The following is a 21,577-nucleotide window of genomic DNA, read 5'->3' as shown; positions in this document are numbered from 1 at the left end:
TGGCCCGCCCAGCAGAGCTGGTCGAGTGTGGTCAGTGCTTTGATGCTGGGGATGTTGGCCTGATCGAGGACACCTCAATAAGGTCTCCCCTCAGCCTCCTCTGTTCCAAAGAAAACAACCCCAGCCTATCCAATCTTTCCTCACAGCTAATATTCTCCAGTCCTGGAACTCCCCAACAACACTGTGGGAGCACCTTCAGCTCACGACTGCAGCGCCCACCGCCTTCTCAAGGGCAATTAGGGATGGGCAATAAATACCGGCCTTGTCAGCGACACCCACATCCCGAGAATGAATTTTAAAAAGGTGCGGCTGGATGAAGACATGGGGAGAAGAGGATAGAGGGATATGGGGGCAGGGTGGGAGTGGTGTATAAACCGCGGCATGGAGCATTGAGCGAGTGGATTGTGACTGAGCCGCAGATTGTATGTCATTCTGTGTAAAGTTGCCGGGTAAGTGCAGTGTGGCCTGAGAGGGAGCATTGCACAGATTATATTTATCTCGGGCAGAGTACTGTTCCGGTGCGGGTTTGTCAGTACTAAAGACTGAGAAAGCAGCTTGTGCCCATCGCCCAAAACACTTCTAGCAATTCAGGGCAACATTTTCCTCAATGTGGGAGTTGCCGTTCTATTAAAGGCGGCCTTGCATTTATTATTTACCGGCGGAAGAAGCAAATCCGTGTCTGGGAATCTGGCAGATTGTAACATTGCACTGAAGCTGCGTGCGTGCGGCGCTGTGTACGGCGCTGGGACACCTTGCTGTCTCAGACCATGGCCAATGCTGCCTCGGAGCGCTGCTCGGCCGCCGAGCCCAGCTGCCCCGTCTGTCTGCAGCAGTGCAGCGACCCGGTCACCCTGGGCTGCCAGCACCGCTTCTGCCGCTCCTGCATCCAGGGCTCGGGGTCCGGCTGCCAGCCCCTGCCCTGCCCCGAGTGTCGAGCGGACACAGCGGACTGTGTGGCCCCGGGCAGGGCAGCCAGCAGCGTCTTGTGCAGCTACTGTAGCCGCACAGCCCGGCCAGCGGTGAAGACGTGCCTGCAGTGTGAAGCCTCCATGTGCCCCGTCCACCTCCGGATCCACACCTTCAGCCGCGTCTTCCAGAGCCACCCGCTGGTGGAGACGGCGGCGGACCTGTCCCGCTGGAAATGCACCGAGCACCACAGGCTGCTGGAAGTCTACTGCCGCGATGACCAAGTGTGTGTGTGCACCCTCTGCACTGTGATCGGCAAACACAGGGACCACCGGTGTGGGAGCATCAGCGAGGGAGAGCAGGAGCTCAGGGTAGGTGTGTGTGTGTGTGTCCACAACCTCATCATCATAGGCAGTCCCTCGGAATCCAGGAAGACTTGCTTCCACTCTAACAATGAGTCCTTAGGTGGCTGAACAGTCCAATACGGGAATTACAGTACCTGTCACAGGTGGGACAGACAGTGGTTGAAAGAAAGGGTGGGTGGGACTGGTTTGCCGCACGCTCTTTCTGCTGCCTGCGCTTGGTTTCTGCATGCTCTCGGCGATGAGACTCGAGGTGCTCAGCGCCCTCCCGGATGCACTTCCTCCACTTAGGACGGTCTTTGGCCAGGGACTCCCAGGTGTTGGTGGGGTTGTCACATTTTATCAGGGAGGCTTTGAGGGTGTCCTTGAAATGTTTGCTCTTCCCACCTTGGGCTCGTTTGCCGTGAGGGAGTTCCGAGTAGAGTGCTTGCTTTGGGAGTCTTGTGTCAGATGTGAACAATGTGGCCCGCCCAGCGGAGCTGATCGAGTGTGGTCAGTGTTTCAATGCTGGGGATGTTGGCCTGATCGAGGACGCTAACATTGGTGCGTCTGTCCTCCCAGGGGATTTGTAGGATCTTGCGGACACATCGTTGGTGGTATTTCTCCAGCGACTTGATGTCTACTGTACATGGTCCATGTCTCTGAGCCATACAGGAAGGTGGGTATTACTACAGCCCTATAGACCATGAGACCATGAGCTTGGTGACAGAACCTCTACCTGTCCCCCACATTACCACCACACTAACCCGCTTATTATGTCTTGGTTCTGTTAGGATAACTTGCAGCTTCAACTCAAGACCATCGAGAAAAATGTTGCCTCTGTCCAGGCTGCTCTGGGTGATCTGCACACACAGAAGCTCAGCACTCAGGTGAGTCTCTCAGCTTAGCCCCTTGCTGTCAATTCATTTCAGGCTAAGCAGAGACAATTCAGATTTATTGACTCTTTCAGACCACCCCTCTTCCCTCCGACTTCTTATCTCCACCTCCAACCTCCCCTTGAAAGCCCTCTCCCCTACCCCTCCACTTTCATCTCCAGCAAGTGCAAGGAGCCCATGGATATCTTCCTCACAGGTAGGGACCACCTGTTCAGCTGTCCCCGCTGCTCGATCCCCCCTTCCCCCCCCCCCCCCACCAGTTAAACAAAATCTTCCTGAAGGTCTGACACCTAATTCTGGAGGAGCTGCAACTTCTGTCAGCCACTCATTGGGAAGACCAAAGCCCTTGCCACAATCTCTAATACCCTTACCATTGATCCCGTCCCCACTCCGCCCATGTTCTCGGGCTGAACATTGGCTTTATATTCAAACCCAAACTGAGCTTCCGACCCCATACCCTCTCCGGTACAAGGAATGCCTGGGTCCACACCCATAATATCACTCACCCTCCACATCCACCTCTGCCCACCGGAAATCCTGATCTATCAACCGTTATCGCTTCCACATTGCATTACTCCAATGCTCTCTTGGCCTCCCTCTCATAAGAACATAAGAAATAGGAGCAGGAGTAGGCCATACGGCCTCTCGAGCCTGCTCCGCCATTTAGTACGATCCGATCATGGACTCAGCTCCACTTCCCTGCCCGCTCCCCATAACCCCTTATTCCCTTGTCGTTTAAGAAACTGTCTATTTCTGTCTTAAATGTATTCAATGTCCCAGCTTCTACAGCTCTCTGAGGCAGAGAATTCCACAGATCCACAACCCTCCGAGAAGAAATTTCTCCTCATCTCAGTTTTAAATGGGCGGCCCCTTATTCTAAGATTATGCCCTCTAGTTCTAGTCTCCCCCATCAGTGGAAACATCCTCTCTGCATCCACCTTGTCAAACGCCCTCATAATCTTATACGTTTCGATAAGATCACCTCTCATTCTTCTGAATTCCAGCAAGTAGAGGCCCAACCTACTCAACCTTTCCTCATAAATCAACCCCCTCATCTCTGGAATCACCCTAGTGAACCTTCTCTGAACTGCCTCCAAAGCAAGTATATCCTTTTGTAAATATGGAAACCAAAACTGCATACAGTATTCCAGGTGTGGCCTCACCAATACCCTGTATAATTGTAGCAAGACTTCCCTGTTTTTATATTCCATCACCTTTTGCAATAAAGGCCAAGATTCCATTGGTCTTCCTGACCACTTGCTGTACCTGCATACTAACCTTTTGTGTTTCATGCACAAGTACCCCCCAGGTCCCACTGTACTGCAGCACTTTGCAATCTTTCACCATTTAAATAATAACTTGCTCTTTGATTTTTTTTTCTGCCAAAGTGCATGACCTCACACTTTCCGACATTATACTCCATCTGCCAAATTTTTGCCCATTCACTTAGCCTGTCTATGTCCTTCTACAGATTTTTTTGTGTCCTCCTCACACATTGCTTTTCCTCCCATCTTTGTATCGTAGGCAAACTTGGCTACGTTACACTCAGTCCCTTCCTCCAAGTCGTTAATATAGATTGTTAATAGTTGGGGTCCCAGCACTGATCCCTGCGGCACCCCACTAGTTACTGATTGCCAACCCGAGAATGAACCATTTATCCCTACTCTCTGTTTTCTGTTCGTTAGCCAATCCTCTATCCATGCTAATATATTAACCCCAACCCTGTGAACTTTTATCTTGTGCAGTAATCTTTTATGAGGCACCTTGTCAAATGCCTTCTGGAAGTCCAAATACAACACATCAACTGGTTCCCCTTTATCCACCCTGTTCGTTACATCCTCAAAGAATTCTAGTAAATTTGTCAAACATAACTTCCCCTTCATAAATCCATGCTGACTCTGCCTGACCGAATTTTGCTTTTCCAAATGCCCTGTTACTGCTTCTTTAATAATGGACTCCAACATTTTCCCAACCACAGATGTTAGGCTAACTGGTCTATAGTTTCCTGCTTTTTGTCTGCCTCCTTTTTTGAATCGGGGCATTACATTTGCAGTTTTCAATCTGCTGGGACCTCCCCAGAATCCAGGGAATTTTGGTGAATTACAACCAATGCATCCACAATCCCTGCCGCTACTTCTCTTAAGACCCTAGGCTGCAAGCCATCAGGTCCAGGGGATTTATCCACCTTTAGTCCCATTATCTTACTGAGTACCACCGCCTTAGTGATTGTGATTGTGTTAAGTTCCTCCCCCCCACCCCCCCATAGCCCCTCCACCCTCTGCCGCCCCTACTCTATCTTGTACTAAGTCCCACTCTCCCATCTCTGCTGACCTACATCAGCTCAAACTTCCTCAATGCCTGAAATTGTAAATTCCCATCCTTGTGTTTAAATCCTGAACTAGCCTAACCCCTCCCTATCTCTGTAATCTCTTACAATCTTACAATCCCCCACCCCAAAACTCTTTGTTCCCCTGCCTCTAGCCTTGTGTACGTCCTCACGTCCTTCACCCCGCCATGGACAGCCGTGCGTTCAGACACGTAGCTCACATTTGGTGAAATTCCCTCCCTAAACCCCTCCGCCTCTCCACCCCCTTTACAACTCACCTTTTGGTTACCCTCCCTTATCGTGCCTGCTTTGGCTCAGGGTTTATGTTCCTTATGCCTCTGAAGTGCGCTCGGGATTGTTCTCTGTATCGAAGGCCAGTATGGACGCAGTTATCATCGACATCTTCTCCACTCAGGTTAAAAACCTGATTTGTCATATTCTAGCAAATTCTGTCTGATCATTCAACCCATTGAGCTCAAACAGTGACTTCTAGGGATTTGAATGTGATTCCCCTTCCAGTCAAATAGCCACCAACAATGCCGAGGCTTGCAAATGAAAAATGGCCATCTGAGCATGGTGCTGGAGTGCCCCGGCACATTGCTGCCTTCGCAAGAGGAAAGGAGGGGGAAACATGAGAACAAGACCACCCTACTTTAAATCGTGTGGTGTCCTACCTGACCTTTTTAGTTTTGCAATTAGTGTGTGACATGACATGTACTAACAGTGAAAATGTCTATACATTAATAACCAAAGCTAACTCATCTCTCAAGAGTCTGATAACAGAGACGAAGAGGGAAGTGAAGGAGAAGTACAATGCGTTGAGGAAACATATTGAGAATGAAGAGCGGGATGTCTTCCTGTGTCTGGATAAGGAGCAGAGCAGAGTGACGGCAGCAATCGATACCCACATCCACAGGCTGGAGAAGGAAATCCACTTCTTTCAGACGTGTTTGGTCAATCTCACTGACCTTTCACACAAGAGCGAAAAGCTTGCATTTATACAGGTAATGTAAGGTTAAATGGGTAATGTGGGGTTTAGACGGTAATGTGAGGATTAGATGGTAATGTGGGGTTTAGACGGTAATGTATGTTTATTCAGATAATATTTACTTTATACTGGATACACAATAAGGTTTACGCCTGTTCATGCAGTTATTTGTCTTTAAGTTTGTAAATTATAAGTCATTAATGTATTGCTAGCAGTGTTGTTCACACTGAGTGCCCTCGGAGGGTGGGGCGAAGTGAGGAAGGTGTGTCAGAGATTGACCATGAAGACATGCAGGCACAATAAAGCATCCAATGGCCCTGCCGCTGGCCGAGGTGTCCACAGTGCTCAGTGTTCATGTCTTGCTCTCCTTCCTGTCTCATACTGGCGATATCTTTAGCCTCAGCCAGCTTGCTGTCCATAAATGTGTAAGTAGCGGGAGATTAATCTTTAGTTCCAGGCAATCCTGGCAGTGTAGGCAACTGGTCATCCAATACTGTGTAACCGAAGAACATAATAGGAGCAGGAGTTGGTCATACGGACCCTCGAGCCTGCTCCGCCATTCAATAAGATCATGGCTGATCTGATCATGGACTCAGCTCCACTTCCCTGCCCGCTCCCCATAACCCTTTACTCTGTTAATGTTCAAAAATCTGCCTATCTCCGCCTTAAATATATTCAATGACCCAGCCTCCACAGATCTCTGAGACAGAGAATTCCAAAGATTCACGACCCTCTGAGAGAAGAAATTCCTCCTCATTCCCGTTTTAAATGGGCGACCCCTTATTCTGAAACTATGCCCCCTAGTTCTAGATTCCCCCACGAGGGGAAACATCCTCTCTGCATCTACCCTGTCCAGCCCCCTCAGAATCTTATACATTTCAATAAGATCACCTCTCATTCTTCTAAACTCCAATGAGTATATGCCCAACCTGCTCATCATTTCTTCAAGACAACCCCCTCATCTCCGGAATCAACCTCGTGAACCTTCTCTGAACAGCCTCCAATGCAAGTAGATTCTTCCTTAAATACGGAGACCAAAACTGTACGCAGTACTCCACGTGTGGCCTCACCAATACCCTGTACAGTTGTAGCAGGACTTCCCTACTTTTATACTCTATCCCCTTTGCAATAAAGGCCAACATTCCAGGTTGTGGACTGCTCTTCAGTCTTCCCCAGACCTGGTAGTGTGTTCTGTATGGACACAAGTGATGCATGAGGTTAATTCAGCTCAAACAGCAATCTCGGTCTGCGAGCAGGTCCGAGGGGAGCTGAATGCCTCGTTACTGCGTCAGGACCCCTGCCAGTAAGTGCCTGTTTCTGCTCAGTGAACACCAATCGCTTCTCTTCACAAGTGCACTGTGAGTCAACCCGGTGCTTGCTCCTTACCCTTGCTATTCACACGCTCCCTGCTGCTGCTTGGTGACGTGCTGATTGTGACACAGTCTGCTGTGAGCTGCCGACTTGTTCACTGATTGTTCTCCGTTCTATGCTGGAAAAAAACAGAAGAGAACAAAATGTCAAACTGCTGCCTCAGCCGCCCACATATTGCCACTGCACGGTCTCTCTCTGATATTCTTCAGCTCTGTAATGCATTTCCTTCATGTGTTCTTTGCTTAAAAATTCACAAGAACACTTTGCCATTGAGAACTAGTTGGTTTATTAGCAAAATTCTGTTCCCAGGGGTGATGATGCACTCCAGTCCCTCCGGTGTCTACCTCTCGCGAACGTACCAGTGGACACCGCGTGCTCCATCTCCAGGGACACCCTGGCTCGGATGTAACTGCGGGAGAGAGGCAGGCAGTCGGGCTGAACGTCCCCCTCGACCGCCTGCTGCCTGGACCGGCTGATGGCACCCTTGGCCATGCCCAGGAGCAGTCCTACGAGGAGGCCCTCGGACCTACCCGCTCCCCTCCGCACAGGGCGCCCAAAGATAAGGAGTGTGGGACTGAAGTGCAACCAAAATTTAAGGAGTAGCCCCTTCAAATAATGGAAGAGGGGCTGCAGCCTCACACAATGTACGTAGACAGGGAACAAGGACTCCTCCAGACCGCAGAATTTGCAGACGGCCTGGGAGCCCATGAACCGACTTAAAAACCGATTGCACGGGACTGCCCCGTGCACCACCCTCCAGGCCAAGTCCCCAATAAATAAAGGGAGGACTCCCACGTAGAGAGCTCTCCATTGGGGACCCCCGTCTCCTCCGGATGGCAAGATGGTGCGCCATGGTGTGTCCGGACGGCAGACGAGGGTGGCAAAGTGGAGAGTGTGCAAGAGGGGATTCAACAGCTCTACAACTATTTTGTTGAAACTATAAATCAAGTGCCCCTTTGTTAAAGGGGCACTAAAACCAACAAATTAAACAAATTAAACTTTTAACTTTAAATGGCCAAATTAAAATGTGGTTGCTGGGAGCATACAGGTGCATACATTATAAGCTCCAGTGTGTGGCAGGCAATTAGCAGGAAGGCATGACCAGGGTGACAGATTTTCTGACCCACGTTCTCTGCAATGGCGGCATCCCCCTGGGTATACGGGAGTGCAATATCACGCCTTGCATTGGCTGAGGATTGTGGTATCAGCCATGCGTTCTGGGTAGCTTCCATCCTTGCTGTCCTCAACTCCTTCCCAACGATATTAAACGTGGCTTTCTTAAATAGGATCAGGTGGCTTGTACGTTTTGGGACCCTCCCCCACATTACAGTATGAGGAAGGAAGAAAGAAAGAAATTGCATTTCTATAGCGCCTTTCTCAATGTTCCAAAGCCATTTGCAGCCAATTGAAATATAATCACTGTTGTAATGAAGGAAATAGAACAACAATTTTCTCTCAGCAATGTCCCACAAACAGCAATGAGATAAAAGACCAGATAATCCTTTTTTTTTTACTGATATTGGTCGAGGGATAAATATTGACCAGGGCAGTGTGGAGAAGTCACATTGAATCTACAGCACAGAAACAGGCCATTCGGCCCTCCTGGTCCAGCTGGTGTTTATGCTCCACACGTGCTCAAGTCTCTGGAGTGGACCTGAACCCATGACTTTCTAACTGAGAGGCAAGAGTGTTTTTTTTTGGGCACTAAATCCATAAATTATTACAAGTGCCCCCATAAAAGGGGAGGGGGACACTAAAACCGGCAATTAAAACAAATTAAACTTTAAAACATATAAAATCAAATTAAAATTTTGTTGCCGGGGGTAACGATGCACTCCAGTCCCTCCAGCGCCCACCTTTCGCGGAAGGCCGCGAGCGTACCGGTGGACACCGCGTGCTCCATCTCCAGGGACATCCTGGCGCGGATGTACGCGCGGAAGAGAGGCAGGCAGTCGGGCTGAATGACCCCCTCGACCGCCCGCTGCCTGGACCGGCTGATGGCACCCTTGGCTGTGCCCAGGAGCAGTCCTACAAGGAGGCCCTCGGACCTACCCGCTCCCCTCCGCACAGGGTGCCCAAAGATCAGGGGCGTGGGACTGAAGTGCAACCAGAAATTGAGGCGCAGTCCCTTTAAATAATAAAACAGGGGCTGCAACCTCGAACATTCAATAAAAACATGGAACACGGACTCTTCCAGACCGCAGAAATTGCAGGCGGCCTGGGAGCCCGTGAACCGACTTAAAAATGTATTGCACGGGACTGCTCCGTGCACCACCCTCCAGGCCAAGTCCCCGATAAATAGAGGGAGGACTCCCGCGTAGAGTGCCCTCCATCAGGGACCCCCCGCCTTCTCCGGACGGCAAGATGGTACGCCATGGCGTGTCCGGACGGCAGGCGAGGATGGCAAAGTTGAGAGTGTGCAGGAGCAGCCCGTACAGGAAAACCCTCCGCGCAGAACTGAAAGGCACGGAGGGGATTTCCCCGAGGCGGCTCAAGTTGTGAACCTCCCGAGGGAGGTTCCGGGGTTTGGCGCCGATGAGGAATTCCGTCCGGACGGGGGTCAGTTCGGACGGGATCTCCCCACGTGCCTGACCGAGTAAGGGCCCAGAGCTGTTTTTAGCGACTCGATGGCATCGGCCGCGCGGCGGACGTCGGCCGAATTTAGGCACTGTGCCAGCATGTCTGGCGCCATCTAGCCCGCTCCTCCGCCATCGAGCAGGTCCCTGACCCTGGTCACCTCACCAGCCACAGCCCTCTCGTCCGACTGCCACCTGAAACCTCGGTCGTGGAGGTACGGATTCCCGAGCAGCGGCTCCTGCAGGACAGCCGCCACTCCAGCCGGTGGAGAGCTGTGCTTGGTGGAGAGAGGCAAGAGTGTTACCACTGAGCCATAGCTGACACCTGCACTTTGCAGGAACATTGCTGATTTACCAGCTGCACTGAGGGCCACGCACTATTTCAGGGGATTAAATGGCTGTGCAGCACAGTTAACAAGTGCTGGTCGTAATTATTGATTATTGATTATTGATCCTACCACTCCATTGAATGGTCCGTGGTCATATGGTGATAAGGCAGGCCAGGAGAACAACAAATCATGGGTTAATGAGGATCCTTAACAATGGAGGGTTAAGATTTTTGATCTTTCTAATTAACTAAACATACTGATACTAATTAAGTCCAATTAGGATAATTTGTGATCCCTTGTGGTTGACACGCTTGAAGATTTGGAAAACTTGGATTGTTAATTATGAGAGCTTTATCTTATTAATTTCACGGGATGTAGGCGTCGCTAGCAAGGCCGGCATTTATTGCCCCTTGAGAAGGTGGTGGTGAGTCACTGCCTTGAACCGCTGCAGTCCGTGTGGTGAAGGTGCTCCCATAGTGCTGTTGGGGAGGGAGTTCCAGGATTTTGACCCAGCGACGATGAAGGAACGGCTGATATATTTCCAAGTTACAATGGTGTGTGACTTGGAGGGGAACTTGGAGGTGATAGTGTTCCCATGTGCCTGCTGCCCTTGTCCTTCTAGGTGGTAGAGGTCACTGGGTTTGGGAGGTGCTGCCGAAGAAGCCTTGGTGAGTTGCTGCAGTGCATCTTGTAGATGGTGCACACTGCAGCCACGGTGCGCCGGTGGTGGAGGGAGTGAATGTTGAAGGTGGGGGATGGGCAATCAAGCGGGCTGCTTTCGCCTGGATGGTGTTGAACTTCTTGAGTGTTGTTGGAGCTGCACTCATCCAGGCAAGTGGAGAGTATTCCATCGCACTCCTGACTTGTGTCTTGTAGATGGTGGAAAGGCTTTGGGGAGTCAGGAGGTGAGACACTCGCCACAGAATACCCAGCCTCTGACTTGCTCTTGTAGCCACAGTATTTATGTGGCTGGTCCAGTGAAGTTTCTGGTCAATGGTGACCCCCAGGATGTTGATGGTGGGGGATTCGGCGATGTTAACGCCGTTGAATGTCAAGGGCGGCAGTTAGACTCTCTCTTTCTTCTCTTGTTGGAGATGGTTATTGTCTGGCACTTGTGTGGTGCGAATGTTACTTGCCACTTATCAGCCCAAGCCTGAATGTTGTCCAGGTCTTGCTGCATGTGGGCATGGACTGCTTCATTATCTGAGGAGTTGTGAATGGAACTGAACACTGTGCAGTCATCAGCGAACATCCCCACTTCTGACCTTATGATGGAGGGAAGGTTATTGATGAAGCAGCTGAAGATGGTTGGGCCGAGGACACTGCCCTGAGGAACTCCTGCAGCATTGCCCAGGTGTTGTGATGATTGGCCTCCAACATCTTCCTTTGTGCTGGGTATGACTCCAGCCAGTAATTTGAATAAAAGTGCATTGCCTCACTCATTATACTTCCTTTGCTGTCACTTTGCCCTGTTAATACTGTCGGAAAAATACAATCCCAGCCTTTATTTTTAACTGTCAGTGCAGATTATGTCAGTCTTTGAGGTAAAATTGCTCTCCGTGATGTGTGTTATGATTGTGATACTACTAATTTACCATATTGGTGATCCCACTTAAAGCAAGCGGGATAATGGTGCATTAAAATAGTGCTCAGAATTCAGTCGGACCATAGCTGCATTCATTATAAAGATCACTGAGTGGAACCGCCCTCTCTAGGGATAATGCTCACCTTCACCACACGTCAGTGACTTGACAATGCAGATCGCCTGCCCATTATGGGAGCCACCCCATTTTCATTTCAGTAAATAATGTTCGCACCATATACATGCCTTTCCCTTCTGTAAGAAAGACTTACATTTATATCGCGCCTTTCACGACCACCGGACATCTCCCTCTTTACAGCCAATGAAGTACTTTTGGAGTGCAGCCACTGTTGTAATGTGGGAAACGCGGCAGCCAATTTGCGCACAGCAAGCTCCCAAACACAGCAATGTGATAATGACCAGATAATCTGTTTTTGTTATGTTGATTGAGGGATAAATATCGGTCCCAGGACACTGAGGAGAATTCCCCCTGCTCGTCTTCGAAGTAGTGCCATGGGATCTCATACATCCACCTGAGAGTAGACGGGGCCTCAGTTTAACGTCTCATCCGAAAGGCGGCACCTCCAACAGTGCAGCACTCCCTCAGCATGACACTGGAGTGTCGGCCTAGATTTTTTTTATATGTGTAAGTCCCTGGAGTGGGACCTGAACCCTCAGAGGCGAGTGTGCTGCCCACTGAGCCAGAGCTGGTTTGGGGCTCGGGCCCTTGCTTGCCAGTGTAACAGCCATGGAAGGATTCATTCCTCATTCTTCCCCTTCCATCCGGTCTAGTCTGAGACCTTGGTCCATTCTGCCTATCACACTGTCTGCATTATGCCTCGGTCGTGCCAGTTTATAGGATATAATGAGGCGGGGGCGGGAATTTTGGCAGAGATCATTCTGTCAAGTTAATCAGATCCCTCATTGAACAGCTGCGTACTTCACTGTGACACTACAGTTAAGAGGTTATCACCGTACCTGCTGCTTCACGAACCGTGCTCGGCACGTACAGGTGGAATGTCTGTCCGCCGTTTCTGGGCAATGATCTGCTTTAGAGTGAAGTTCAACGGTGCAGTCAGAAGATCCAGTGAACCAATAAGGGTGGATAGAGGAGAGATTCCCAGTTACAAACTCATTTGTGGAACTGAGAATAAAATAAGCAGCAGAACAATTGCCACAAAGGTGACTTTGAGCGCTTGCCGCAAATAAAAACCAACAGAACTGCTGCAGAATGAAGTTGAGGAAGAGGAGGAGGACCAATGGATGGATTCCAGAGAGGTTAGGTGCTGCCCGAGGTGCTCTGCACCCACCCACTGGTACCCTTACACCCACGCCCATGGGAAGAACAATAATGCAGGAAGAGTCTCCAATTCCTCAGGAGAGCCATGACACACTCGATGGCACAAAGGCTTGAATAACCTCAGTGCTAAATGGTGCTTCAGTGGGACCCCAATCACAGCCTTGCAATGCTGTCAGAAGGCCTGCCAGAGTGATCACCAGCCAGCATAGTCAGCTTGGCTGCAGAAAGCGAGACATCTCATGCTATATCAGCAGCCACTCGCACCCCAACCTTCCAGAGGAAAACTGTTATCACTGGCTCCTAGTCAGATGCAGGGATGTGACGTTAGCTGACCCACTATTGGTCAGCTTCCCCCTCACACCTGCCCCACCACCTCCCAGGCATGCTGCAGTGCTGATCTGTGGGCTTGGTGCCATGCAGTGGCAAATGGGCACAGCCTCACCACCACCTCACGCAGCACCAACCATCAAGCAGGGCTCAGACGCTGGGCTGCTCCCACACTTCTCCTGCCTCCAGATTGGGTTTTCTTTCCATTTATTTTGGCTCTCATTCCCCAGCCCTTCAGTCTTGGCAAAGAGCAGCCAATGGGGCGAATTGCCTTGGAGCCATGAATAATAATGCAAATGAGATGTCCCCGTCAAATCACGGGCAATTAGCACGTTGACAGCCTAGCTACATTTGCATCAGATTTCCATCATTCAGAACTGAATCATAGAAGTGGATGAAAATTGATTTCCTTGTGTCTGGATCAGTCTAACATTCCAAGTTACCATTAAACCCGCTCATAACTTCTGTAGGTTCATCAGCGGAGCTCCAAACACCATTTTCTTGAAGAGAAATGTCAACTATTGCCTTCCTCGAGCAGCTGCTTCAAGCCGAGCCCTTGCTAACACGGCCTCTTGCCATGCCTGTGCATTTCCGAGGTGGGTGGGGTGGCTTGACCCATCCACCTCCACGGAGGTGTGTGGGGGACCTGACCCATCCACCTCCATGGCACGAACCTGGTATTGCAGTACTTCCAGGAACGGTGCAGTGGCTCTAGGCCTTTTGGCTAAGAGCATTGGCGCAGAGTGATCCTTGGCGTGTGCAAGGTGACCTCTGGCGTTTGTGATTTGACAAAGAATTGGAACGATTAGCTACGAATTTCAAAAAAAAAAAAAAAAAATTTCCTTTCCACGCCAGCTCCCACCAGAAGATGCCCTTGCTCGCTGATCCCAACAGCTCACTTTTTCCCCTCTATTCCAATCTCTTTGATCTCGGGGAAGACCTGTCTGTTCCAGTCTGTTTGATAATGATGACCAACACCACACGTGTTACCCCACTAACTCTGCTGAATTTCCAACTGAAGTCCAACATGGACTCTGGTATCTCGCCCATCGTCCTCAAGGACTGTCGAATTTCAAGCTCTCTCTTTGGTCTCTCTTGCTCTCAGTTGACTTTTTATTCTCTTGGAAATTTGGTCACGATCGGCCCATCTCTAAGAAAGGATTTCCCCTTTACCCTGCTAACGACTACTCACCTACATTGGCACTTTCTATAGTTATGGAAGCCGCAGCATTAAACCTGCTCCTGTATTCATGGCAAGACCCAATCCCTAATGACTGAATACTGCATCTTTATCCTTCGCCGTGTCTGTGCCCAGGTTGAACAACTGACCACAAATCATTGGCAAACTGCGCACTGGAGAATGTGTGGGACACCCACTATATTCACATATAACCTCTGAAGGCAGTAAATGACCAACGAATACAAGCAAACAACAACAACAACTTGTATTTATATAGCACCTTTAACATAGTAAAATGTCCCAAGGCGCTTCACAGCAGTGTTTTAAGACAAAACAGATAAATTTGACACCGAGCCACATAAGAAGAAATTAGGGCAGATGTCCAAAAGCTTGATCAAAGAGAGGGGTTTTAAGGAGCATCTTAAAAGAGAAGTAGCGAGGCACAGAGCTTTAGGCAGAGAGTTCCAGAGCTTGGGACCCAGGCTCAACTGATGGTGCAGCGATTATAATCAGTGAGGCTCAAGAGGGCAGAATTAGAGGAGCGCAGACCTCTCGGGAGTTTTATGAGGCTGAAGGAGATTACAGAGATAGGGAGGGGAGAGGCCATGGAGGGATTTGTAAACCAGGATGAGAATTTTGAAATCGAAGCGTTGCTTAACCGGGAGCCAATGTAGGTCGGCGAGCACAGGGGTGATGAGTGAGTGGGACTTGGTGCGAGTTAGGATACGGGCTGTCAAGTTTTGGATGATGTCAAGTTTACATAGGTTAGAATGTGGGAGGCCAGCCAGGAGTGTGTTGGAATAGTCAAGTCTGGAGGTAACAAAGGCATGGATGAGGGCTTCAGAAGATGAGCTGAGGCAGGGGCGGAGACGGGCGATGTTACGGAGGTGGAAATAGGCGGTTTTAGTTATGCTGCGGATATGAGGTCAGAAGCTCATCTCGGGGTCAGATATGACACCAAGTAGCTATTGCTACCTGGTCAGGTTAAGTGAGAGGTTAAAAAGCTGTACAGAAAGAAAGGATACACAGAAGAAACTAAGTCAGCACAAGACTCAAAAACAACTAGAATCTAGAAAAACACACATTGGGAAACAGAAATGTGCATTTCCATGACGTGCTGTTTACTCTCAAATTAGGCATCACCTCAAAATTGAGGCCTAATCTAAAATTGCCGGAATGATTTTCAGCGTGGTTGTCCCTTCGGTAATCTGGTTATCTTTTTATATCTCAGCTCTTTCCTGAATAGTTTGCTGCCCAACTACCACCGCTTTGCACAAAAAGTCAGAGCAGTGAAAACGTTGGCTTGTGAAGGTGAGCAAATGAGTTGCTGCATCACAGGCCTTGCGGTAAGGAAAGGATGCCCATACAAGTCTGTTATTTTTCGCCTCTCCCAGGAGATCACATGGCTCCGGTTGGGGTGGAGTGTAGAATGTTTCAGTATAAGGGGTGTCGCACTTGTGTGGGGCGGACTGGTTGGGCTGGGTGCTCTTTGCCTTTCCGCCAATGTTCATTGTTCGTAGGTTTATATGTAACCTTCAGGGCTGCTGACCGAGGGCCGTGCGGCTCTTTGTCAGTCGGCGCAGACACGATGGGCCGGAATGGCCTCCTTCTGCGCTGTAAATTTCTATGTTTCTAAGTCTGCTACTGGTACAGGCCAGATCTGCAGTCTGGGTCTTGAGCGCCCTCACAGGAGGAATTAGCATGTACTCATCACAACAAAGCTCACACTTGTGCTCAAAGATAGTAAATGCTTATGTAGTATTGTAAAACAGGCTATGGGGGGAAATGTAATTCGTTATGATTTGCATCTTGCATCCTGTTGTAGGGAACATATTGGACATAAATAAAAAATTCTCATCTGCCTGCATGAATTCTTAATGTGTTTGTAAGGATTACAACTACTGATTCTATCTACTGTAAATTTACATATTTGATCTTGTCTTTCACAGGGATTCAATTCAATGGTAACCAGGTAAGTGTCAATAACATTAACATAACTCATTTAAATTCATCCAAATATTTCGCAGACAAAACCTGTTTATAACACAAAAACAAAATACTGCAGGTGCTGGAATCTGAAATAAAGAACAGAAAATGCTGGAAATCTCAGCGGGTCAGGCAGTGTCTGTGGAGAGAAACAGAGTTAAAGTTTCAGGTTGATGACCCTTAGTCAGAACTGGAAAAGTTCCACCCCAAACTTTTGCCAGTTCTGACGAAGAGTCATCGACCCGAAACGTTAACTCTGTTTCAGGTCCACAGATGCTGCCTGACCCGCTGAGATTTCCAGCATTTTCTGGTTTTTACCTGTTTATAATAGCCTCACAATATTCAGCTCTGGCACTTAGAGTTCCAATTCTGCACATAACGTCATTATTCCATTTGGTGTTGAATCCACGCGACAGCTTAGAATGAGGAGGGAGTTCTCTTCTGTCTGATGATCCATTTTCTTATCATTGATCACAGTTCAGCGTTAGTTTCTCCATTGTACACATCAATGATTTGGATGAAGGAATTGAGTGTAATATCTCCAAGTTTGCAGATGACTCTAAACTAGGTGGCGGTGTGAGCTGTGAGGGGGACGCTAAGAGGCTGCAGGGTGACTTGGACAGGTTAGGTAGTGGGAAAATGCATGGCAGATGCAGTATAATGTGGATAAATGTGAGGTTATCCACTTTGGGGGCAAAAATGTGAAGACAGAATATTATCTGAATGGTGGCAGATTAGGAAAAGGGGAGGTGTAACGAGACCTGGGTGTCATAATACATCAGTCATTGAAAGTTGGCATGCAGGTACAGCAGGCGGTGAAGAGGGCAAATGGTATGTTGGCCTTCATAGCTAGGGGATTTGAGTATAAGAGCAGGGAGGTCTTACTGCAGTTGTACAGGGCCTTGGTGAGGCCTCACCTAGAATATTGTGTTCAGTTTTGGTCTCCTAATCTGAGGAAGGACATTCTTGCTATTGAGGGAGTTCAGCGAAGGTTCACCAGACTGATTCCCAGGATGGCTGGACTGACATATGAGGAGAGACTGGATCAACTGGGCCTTTATACACTGGAGTTTAGAAGGATGAGAGGGGATCTCATGGAAACATAAAAGATTCTGACGGGACGGGACAGGTTAGATGTGGGTAGATTGTTCCCGATGTTGGGGGAAGTCCAGAACCAGGGACACAGTCTTAGGATAAGGGGTAGGCAATTTAGGACTGAGATGAGGAGAAACTTCTTCACTCAGAGAATTGTTAACCTGTGGAATTCCCTGCTGCAGAAAGTTGTTGATGCCAATTCATTGGGTATATTCAAGAGGGAGTTAGATATGGCCCTTACGACTAAGGGGATCAAGGGGTATGGAGAGAAAGCAGGAAAGGGATACTGAGGGAATGATCAGCCATGATCTTATCGAATGGCGGTGCAGGCTCGAAGGGCCAAATGGCCTACTCCTGCACCTATTTTCTATGTTTCAGCTCTACACTCATGCCTGGATTTAGAGCCTCTGGCCTAGGAATTTGGCCATGCAGCGTCAGATGCTAAACAGCTTCCTGAGCCTCTAACACTGCGAGCAGGAAGTCAGCGCTCATTACAGTGCACTACCCGCCATACTGGTAAAGGCCAGAACTATCGATGTGCCGTGCCCATGCCTGAAACAAGCATTAGGCTCTTTCCACGTGTAAATAATAGGCCCAAGGCCTGTGTGAGGCCATTATGCAAGATTGGTTTGTCCTGCAGCAACCAATGTTGGTTTCTAGAATTTCTAGGCTTCTGTTTTTAAATGACAACTGGCCTATAAATTAATGGGGTGGGGAATATTGCAGTCGGAGGCTTCCCTCAGGCAAACGCCTCCAACTGAAAATGTATTTAAAAAATACCTGGTGGTCCCGGAGGAGCGTAGGATCCCGGTCGGAGGCCGAGATTCGCTGCGCAGCGTATGGGAACATGTCCTCCAGGTACGCATTCGTATCCTGGGATCACATGGGCCGGGACTGCCAATGGACTTCTAGTATTCTCCTAGATAATAATGGGTGGCTCTGTTTGTACGGGCTCCCATTACTATCAATGAGAAACACCAAAACACAGCACAATAAATTTAAAAACACCTCACATATTTAAAATGAACTGAAATTGAATGTTTTAGAGAAAAATATTTTGGGGGGGATTTTTTTTTACATGTTTTAATAGGGTTAAAAATAAACTTACTTTGATGGACAGGGTTTTTAATATAAAAATGAGTGCTTAAATTAAATTTTTCTATGTTTTAAAACTCTTATGCTGGTAAAAGTCGATTATATGCCTGCTTTTACCAGGTGTAAAAGTTTGAAGAACATTCGCTGGACAAATAGCTCAATCGCTGTCCCGCGGATGTCCTTCCTGCGCAGATGTGTGTGATCTATCAAAAGCTGGTTCTCGGCGCATGCGCATCATGAGCCAAGAACCGGCATTTGCGAGGCCTCGCCGTGTGTGTGCGCACATCGTACGCACCCGGAGAGGCCGAGACTTTCGGCCCAATGTTTAAAATATTACACTGCTGATGGCGTGGTTTAAAATGTAAATAATTCCTATGTTTAATGAATAATTCCCATACATTATTCACATGCTTTTCTATTCATTTTTGTTCTGTTTCTCTCTCAAAATGGACCTGGGGAATTCTTTGTCTGTATAGCTCATTTCTGGATTGGCCAATGCTTTGGGAAAATAATCTTTCGGGAATTCGGGATATTGTGTTTTTATATATATACACAAGAGTGCGACGGCTATGCAGCTCACGATGTGTTGTATAACATCTCCTGGAGGTTTCTAGTTCAGTAACAGACGGTGCAATGCACAGGAGGCTTCAACGCCGCACTGTTATATAAAATGTTCACAGGGTCTGTGGTTTCCTAGTAACATGCATTGAAATAAAGTCTGCACTTTGATGATGTGATGCTTTAGTTCAAATCACGTGATTTGCAGTTGCTGTCTACCACCTACATTTGGGAAAGGGAACAATTGTTTCAAATCTACCGCCCAAGGTATTTTATGACAAGCACAAAGTCACACCTGGACCACAACTGCCATATCACAGGCCCCCCACCCCCTGTACTCCCACCTCCGGGGGCACCCTTCCCAAAGCCACCCTCACACCCCAAGTTGGTCCACCCACCATTCCCACATTGGTTTCGGAATGAGTGGCATAGGAATAGGAGTGGACCATTCAGCCCCTCGAGCCTGTTCGGTCATTTAGTCAGATTCTGGCTGATCTGTACGTCAGCATGGGCTGAGGTGGAATGACTTGGTTCTGCGCCGTGCTCCATTGACCTCCGAGGGGAGGAACTGAGAGACTCCCTTGTGTGAGGCAGGCAGGCTCTACATCCTGAAACCCTGACTCCCTCCCCTTCCACCACTTCCAGACTCCAAGGGCATCACCCCGGCACTCCTTCTTCATTACTTCCAAACCCCAACGCCCCCCTCCCCCCACCCCCCTGCCTCCACTACACTCCCTTCCCGGTGCTGCAAATCCCAGGACTATCTCTCCACAAACTGCACCCCTTCAACACACCCCATGACCCAGTACTACAATCTGGAACGTCTTCACTGTTTTGCTATCAAGTCCCGCTCACCCATTACCCCCTGTGCTCACTGACCCGTGTCCTAACCCTCAACAAGTCCCCCTCACCCATCATCCCCTGTCCTCACTGCCCCATGTCCTAACTCACACCGAGTCCTGCTCACCAATCACCCCCTATGCCCCGTGTCCTAACTCACACCAAGTCCCGCTCATCCATCACTCCCTGTGCTCACTGCCCTGTGTCCTAACTCGCACCAAGTCCCGCTCATCCATCACCCCCTGTGCTCACTGCCCTGTGTCCTAACTCCCACCGAGTCCCGCTCGCCCATCACCCCCTGTGCTCATTGACCTACACTGGCTCCCGGTCCGGCAACACCTCAGTTTTAAAATTCTCATCCTTGCTTTCAAATCCCTCCATGGCCTCACCCCTCCCTATATCTGTAATGCCCTCCAGCCCTAAAACCCTCCGAGATCTCTGCGTTTCTCCAATTCTGGCGGCCATGCCATCAGCTGCCGAGCCCTAAGCTCTAGAATTCCCTCCCTAAACATGTCTACCTTCCTCTCTTCCTTTAAAATGCTCCTTAAACCTACCTCTTTGGTCAAGCATTTGGTCATCTGTCCTAATATGTGGCTCGGTGTCAAATTTTGTTTGATAACGCCCCTGTGAAACACCATGGGATGTTTTTACTACGTTAAAAGTGCTATATAAATGCAGGTTGTTGTTGTGTATCCTGGGCTTTAAAAAAAGGAAAACGACAGTTGACAATCCCGGCATTATTTTTATATGACCTCACTGATCTGTGGACCATATCACCTACACAAGGTAGATGCCGTATAAAATGATCAGGGCCAAGGTGGTCTCCTGGACTAGTTTCGATCACCCAAGAGGGTCGAAGAGGAATTTCCCAGATTTTTATCCCCCAATTGGCCTGCGTTTTTATCCATTTTTTCGCCTCTCCCCGGAGATCAGCTGGTTTTGGGTGGGATGGGGAGTCTGCATATTGTGATGCACAGAGTATCTCAGTTCCGTGGGACAGACCGATGGATTAGTGGGTCTTTTCCTGTCCGTCATTGTACGTATGTATAACACATTGTGTTTATGTTTCAGGATAAAGAATGCATCAGAGCCATTTACGTCACCGCAGCCTCGTCCTTCCGTGGATAAAATAAAACTGGATAAGATTAAGAATCACACGCAGAGAAATCTGGAGCTGGTTTCCCAGGTGAAGAGGGACAGAGATCGGTTGATCTCTCTGTGTAAGTAGCACTACACACCTGGTAATGAGTCAAAACGGAAAAAGATGTCCTTTTTTTATAATTGTAGAACCATGCGGCTCAGAAGACAAGAGGATTTGAGTAGGAGACTAAAGTCTTGCTGCAATTATACAGGGCCCTGTTGAGACCACACCTGGACTATTGTGCACAGTTTTGATCTCCTTACCTACGGAAGGATATACGTGCCACAGAGGGAGTGCAACGAAGGTTCACCAGACTGATTCCTGGGATGGGGGGATTATCCTATGAGGAGAGATTGAGTAGACTAGGCCGATATTCTCTAGAGTTTAGAAGAATGCGAGGTGATCTCATTGAATCAGACACAATTCTGACAGGGCTTGACAGGGTAGATGCAGGGAGGATATTTCCTCTGGCTGGGGAGTCTAGAACCAGGGGTCACTGTCTCAGGATAAGGAGTCGGCCATTTAGGACTGAGATGAGGAGAAATGTCTTCACTCAGAGGGTGGTGAATCTTTGGAATTCTCTACCCCAGAGGGCTGTGGAGGCTCAGTCTTTGAGTGTATTCAAGACAGAGATCGATAGATTTTTGGATATTAAGGGAACCAAGGGATATGGGGATAGTGCAGGAATGTGGAGTTGAGGTCAAAGATCAGCCATGATCTCATTGAATGGCGGAGCAGGC

The 21,577-nt window shown here is 48.8% G+C and overlaps 1 protein-coding gene across 1 annotated transcript in view; it reads left to right on the top strand.

Moving 5' to 3' along the window:
* Window positions 1–767: 767 nt before the first annotated feature.
* LOC139229246 (E3 ubiquitin/ISG15 ligase TRIM25-like) overlaps window positions 768–21,577 on the top strand; it is a 28,464-nt gene continuing 7,654 nt past the window's right edge. Inside the window, exons 1-5 of the mRNA XM_070860906.1 lie at window positions 768–1,277; window positions 2,042–2,137; window positions 5,240–5,473; window positions 16,072–16,094; window positions 20,768–20,916. Coding sequence (XP_070717007.1) covers window positions 768–1,277; window positions 2,042–2,137; window positions 5,240–5,473; window positions 16,072–16,094; window positions 20,768–20,916 — 1,012 coding nt within the window. The remainder of the gene's footprint in view (window positions 1,278–2,041; window positions 2,138–5,239; window positions 5,474–16,071; window positions 16,095–20,767; window positions 20,917–21,577) is intronic.

This window comes from Pristiophorus japonicus, chromosome 18 (genome assembly GCF_044704955.1).
Source record: "Pristiophorus japonicus isolate sPriJap1 chromosome 18, sPriJap1.hap1, whole genome shotgun sequence".
In the NCBI taxonomy this organism is placed as follows: domain Eukaryota; kingdom Metazoa; phylum Chordata; class Chondrichthyes; family Pristiophoridae; genus Pristiophorus; species Pristiophorus japonicus.
Note: the sequence above shows the minus strand (reverse complement) of the source record. Positions and strands in the feature narration are given on the sequence as shown.